The following is a 5,466-nucleotide window of genomic DNA, read 5'->3' on the forward strand; positions in this document are numbered from 1 at the left end:
AGAGGACTCTGTGGCTGTGTGATGTGACAGGTCACACTCTCTCTGAGCCACAGCCCTGCTCTGCTGGCAGAAGAGGTTTTGCTCTTGGTCTGTCTGGTGACTGAACTGAAATGACAGGGGCCTTGGAGAGCCGGGGAGGGGGGTCATGGGGCCACCTCTGGGTTTTGTCAGGAGAAGGTTTGTCTCTTTTCCCCTTTCCTCTGATTACTGGAGAGCCGGGGAGGGGGGTCATGGGGCCACCTCTGGGTTTTGTCAGGAGAAGGTTTGTCTCCTTCCCCCTTTCCTCTGCTTTCTGGAACACCCCAGGGAGTGTAACCACTGAGGTGAAACCACACCCCAACCCAAAACCCCAAACCCAGTAGCTCCATCACCACCAAACCCAGTGCTGCTCGGAGGCAGCGCGGCCTCCTTGGACCCCTGCCTAGATCTGAAGCCACCACCCCCAGCAGCACCTCAGCCAGGCACTAAACCTCACCCTGTGCCCTGGTGGACTCCTCCTTGCTTTACCCCATCCCCACGGGTGGTCTTTTCTCTGCAGGCCTCAGGATATCATCGTGTTCCTCATCGGGGGGGCCACCTACGAAGAGGCGCTGACCGTCTACAACCTGAACCGCAGCAACCCCGGCGTGCGCCTGGTCCTGGGGGGCACCACCATCCACAACACCAAGAGGTGAGTTCCCTCTGCTTCCCCGGGCAGCCCTGGGGCTGGAAAACACGAGCAGGAATCAGAGGTGCCCCAGGGATTGTAAGGAGAGGGCTGGAGAAGCTCTCGGAGGAAGACGGGCGGGGGGAGTTGGGGTTGGTCAGGCTGGAGATGAGGAAGGTCCTGGGAGATGTTGTAGAGACCTTCCAGTAGCTGAAAGGGGCCTACAAGGAAGCAGGGGAGGGATTATTCACAAGGGTTTGGAGGGACAGGATGAGGGGGAATGGCTTTAAGCTGGAAAAGGGCAGATTTGGGTCAGATGTTAGGAAAAAGTTCAGTATGAGGGCGATGAACCACTGGAATAGGCTGCCCAGAGCGCTGGTGGAGGTTCCATCCCTGGGGACATTCAAGATCAGGCTGGATGAGGCTCTGAGCAGCTTGACCTAGTTGGAGATGTCCCTGTTTATAGCAGGGGGGTTGGACTAGGTGACCCTTGGAGGTCCCTCCAACCCAAACCCCCTGTGGTTCTATGCTCTTCACCACTCAGTGAAACACAGAACCATGTGTGGATGGTCCAAGCCCAGCTCTGCTCCTCGTGGCTGAGGGACACCTTCCCCAGCTGAAGGTCTGAGGTGCATTTTACCAAATTCAAGGGCAGGGAGGAAGATGGGTTTGGGGTTTTCCTGCTTATCATTCACCACGTGCTCTGAGAAAAACCAGGAGCCAAAACCAGCCGTGGTCTCCTTGCCCCTGCTGAATTCTGGAGCAGCCACGTTGGGTAGCAGTGAAGTTCATGTGTCTGTGCTTAGAGGTGAGGTCTCTGAGTGAGTGAGATCTCTTGGCTGCCCAGCATCAGCTGCAGCTTCTGCATTTCTCCTAGAGGATGGAGCTTTCCTGATGGATCTCTAAGCTCTGAGCTGCCTTTCCTGCAAGGCTGGATGTTTGTAAGGGCTTCATCCCTGCAGGGAGTGATCAGTGGCCACGCTGAGCTTCATCTGTGCTCCAGGTCACTGTCCCTGGGGTGTCCCAGCAGCTGGAAGGGCTCCTGGTGGGCACTGCTGGTGGCACTTCATGTCCCCTGTGCTGAGCTGAGCAAGCTGTTCCTAAGGGTCTCTGTTGAGATTTGTCAACAGGACGAGAGGAAATGGCCTCAAGTTGCCCCAGGGGAGGTTTCAGTTGCCCCTGAGGAACCATTTCTTGCCCTGGAGGGTTGCCCAGGGCTGTGCCAGGCTGCCCAGGGCAGTGGTGGAGTCCCCACCCCTGGAGGGGTTCCCAAGCCGTGGAGATGTGGGGTGAGGGACACGGGGCAGGGGGGACCTGGGGGGACTCCAGGAGCTCCAAGCTCTCTCCCCACCCAAACAACTCAATGACTTCATGAGTTACAGAGTCTTGTCCAGAAACCTGCAACTGCTCTGCTGTGCCCCAACAACCCCATCAGCCCACCAGTGCCTGCTGCATTTCCTCACTGCTGGTTCAGAAACACAAACAACCTTTCCTGAACCCAAAATATTCATCTGAGCATTTGAGATTCAGCTGAAAACTTGAGCACAGGTGAAAATTTAGTCCACACTGGGTCTTATTTGCTGCTGCATCAGACTCCACGGTGAGATCTATAAAATCCCTGCCCTTTTCCCCTTCTTTTTCATGCCTGTGAGGCAGCATCAGGCTCCAAAGCCATAAAAACTCCCTCACAGGAAAACCCAGTGGCTCCTGTCATCACCTGCTGAGAATAAAACCCCCCAACCCTCCCAATTCCCAGTCTGGCCTTTGCTTTAGCTGCCTCTTGGAGGCTTGGAAAGCTCCTGAACTGCTGCTGCCCAGAAGTAAATTGCTTTTGTGAACTGGGTTACAAAGGCAAGTCTGTATTAGCCCACATTTCCAGTGATTCCAGCCCAAATTACCCAGCTTGCTCCCCCCTCTGCTTGACAAAGTAGCCCTTGAACTAAATCCTGTTTCAGCCAAGCCTAGAAATAGGAAGAAAAAGTGACCAGTGGATGTAGTCACTGCCCTTTGACTGAGGAAAAACCAGCAGAGAAGTGAATTGTCACCTGCAAGGGCACAGGGAAAGCTCCTTCATGCTCAGCATGGCATCTGCTGGCAGCTCATAGTCCACCAGTGTGTTTTGAGGCTGATTTTGGCATCCCTGCAGCAAACTTTGACCAGTGTCTGGGCTGTGAAGCTGCCTGGGGTCAGGGTGCCACGCTGAGCACAAAAAGGAGCTCCTGAAGGTTGGAAAAGAGCTCTAAGATCAAGCCCAACATCACCCAACACTCCCATGAGCACTAAACCATGGCCACAAGTGCCACCTCCACGTGGTTTCTGAACCCCTCCAGGGCTGGGGACTCCAGCACCTCCCTGGGCAGCCTGGGCCAACCCCTCCCCCCTCTCTCAGTCAAGAAATTCTGCCTCAGATCCAGCCTCACAGAGGCCTCTGGAGTGTTTTACACCATATTGGGGAGGTTGAGACCTACCCTGAGAGTGTTGGTGGAGCAAGTTCAGCAAAAAACTGTCACTTGGGGGGGAAACCAGGATGGGGAGAAGTCACCAGCAGCATTTTGAGTGGGAGGAGAGCAGAGTTGTGGTGAGCAGGAGAGGTCTGAGCTTGGGGTTGATGTCCCAGCTCTGCTGTTGGCCAGTTGGGGGATGCTGGGCGACCTTCTCCTTGGTCTTTGGGCACCCAGAAGGTCTCTGAGCACCCAGAAGGTCTCTGAACATTGCCTGCCACTTCTCCTCAATGACATTTAAGACCTGCAGGGCTTCACTTTGTAGGTTTGGGCTGTAATGAGTGACCTCAGCCAGTCAGGGATCTGCCACCACTCTGGTTTGGGGCAGCCTCTGAATTATTTACAGGCAAAACTCAGCTACTGTGTCAAAATTTGCATTTCAAAGAATGAACTGGGGGGTTAAAAGAAAAAGGGGGCTGTTGATTTTTTTGAGGGTTGACTCTACTACTCTACCCTAAATGATCTGCTCCTTCCTAGTGGCATGGGTGAGATTTCCTTAATGTGAGAGGGCAAATCAATAATAATCATAGAGTTATTGAGGTTGGAAAAGGGCTCTAAGATCATGCAGTCCAGCTGCCACCCAACACCACCCTGACCATTAAACCATGGCCCCAAGTGCCACACCTACATGGGTTTTGGACCCCTTCAGGGATGGGGACCACTGGGGAGGCTGAACCTTGAATCCTGGGGGTGGTTTTGGGTCAAGAAGGAGCTTGAGGGGCTGGAGCGTGGGCAGAGAAGGGCAACGGAGCTGCTGGGGAAGGGGCTAGAGGCCAAGTGTGGGGAGGAGCAGCTGAGGGAGCTGGGGGTGCTGAGCCTGGAGCAAAGGAGGCTCAGGGGAGACCTTCTGGCTCTGACACCTCCTGACAGGAGCCTGGAGCCAGGGGGGGGTCGGGCTCTGCTCCCAAGGGACAAGCCACAGGATGAGAGGTCAAGAGGAAACGTCTGAAGTTTCCCCAGGGGAGGTTTCAGTTGCCCCTGAGGAACAATTCCTTGCCCTGGAGGGTTGCCCAGGGCTGTGCCAGGCTGCCCAGGGCAGTGGTGGAGTCCCCACCCCTGGAGGGGTTCCCAAGCCCTGGAGATGTGGGGTGAGGGACACGGGGCAGTGGGGACCTGGGTGGACTCCAGGAGCTCCAAGCTCTCTCCCAACCCCAACCCATTCCCTGATTCTCTTCTGCCATTGTGCCCCAAGGTGTCTGAGGGGTGGAAAGAGATTCCATTGTGTCCTAACTCCTCCTGTAATCCCCTGGCCTTCCTTTAATGAACTCTTGCTGATTTCTGCTGGATTAGGGTTGATAGGCCACAATAAACAAGGAGATTTGGATATTAATGTGCTGAGCAGCCCCTGTAAGCACAATAATCCTCTGCTCTCATTGTTCTGAGCAGACAACTTCAATTGGGATCAACATCTGGGTCCATCAGCTGGGGGGTGGCTTCAGGGATGTCCACTCTGGACAAAGCAGGAGCCACAAGAGCCTCTGGAGCTGGTTCTGTTGGGTTGGGGGCACATATCTGGGCAAGAGCTCATCTTAAGAGCCCCCCAAACGAGGGGGTGAAAAATACTCCAGGTAGGGATGAAAACTACAACGTTCTGTCTTTGCAAAGAGGGTCCCAAAGTGGACGTGGGATGTGTGAAGTTCAAAGTGTCCTCAAGCTGCCCAGTTGTGTCAAGGAGAATCTCTCCCTGTGGATCTCGATGGGTTTATGTGGATCATGGATGGATTTAGATGCAAGGATCTGATTGGAATGCTCATATCCTGAAATATGGCCCCAAATCTGCCCCTTCTCAGTCCATTCTGATTTCATTCTGTTCCTCCCTCTGCTGCTGTGAGCAGGTCACCCTCAGGCTGGAGAGTTTTTTGAGGAACACCAACGGGGTGGAGAAACAGCCAAGGAGCTTTCAGTGGTTTTCTCCTCAGCCCAAATTTCTTTTGGAAATTTTGGTAGCCCCACAAAAACGTTTCTGGTGTGGTTGTCCAAAAGCTGAGAGAGGCTCTGAGGTCGTGTTCACCTCCCTGAGGAGCCTGAGGGCTGAAAAGCTCCACCCTGGGGTGGGCATCACTGGGGTGGTGATGGCTCCTGTGATTCCCTGCAGGAACCAGGTGAATTTGGGCCAAACTCACACTGGGGTTAAAGCTGGGGGGGGGGTTTGTTAGCTCTCTACTCTCCAGATAACATCTGTGGAGGGTCCTGGGTTCACAGCAGATGCAGAATGCAAAGAGCTCTTCACCTCAGGGGCTTTGCTGTGGCGGGAGGACAGGGAGAGAAAATCCAAGGAGATCATTCCTGGATTTGGGATTGGAGGAGGCAGAGAGCCTG

General features: G+C 54.5%; 1 protein-coding gene across 1 annotated transcript in view; it reads left to right on the forward strand.

Moving 5' to 3' along the window:
• The window catches only part of VPS45 (vacuolar protein sorting 45 homolog (S. cerevisiae)), a gene marked incomplete at its 5' end in the record, with an annotated part of 14,847 nt that overhangs the window by 6,751 nt on the left and 2,630 nt on the right, over positions 1-5,466 (forward strand). The window contains one exon of the mRNA XM_008935679.1: positions 539-670. Within this exon, the coding sequence (XP_008933927.1) occupies positions 539-670 (132 nt within the window). The remainder of the gene's footprint in view (positions 1-538; positions 671-5,466) is intronic.

Source organism: Merops nubicus, unplaced genomic scaffold, assembly GCF_000691845.1.
Source record: "Merops nubicus isolate BGI_N331 unplaced genomic scaffold, ASM69184v1 scaffold8432, whole genome shotgun sequence".
NCBI lineage: Eukaryota > Metazoa > Chordata > Aves > Coraciiformes > Meropidae > Merops > Merops nubicus.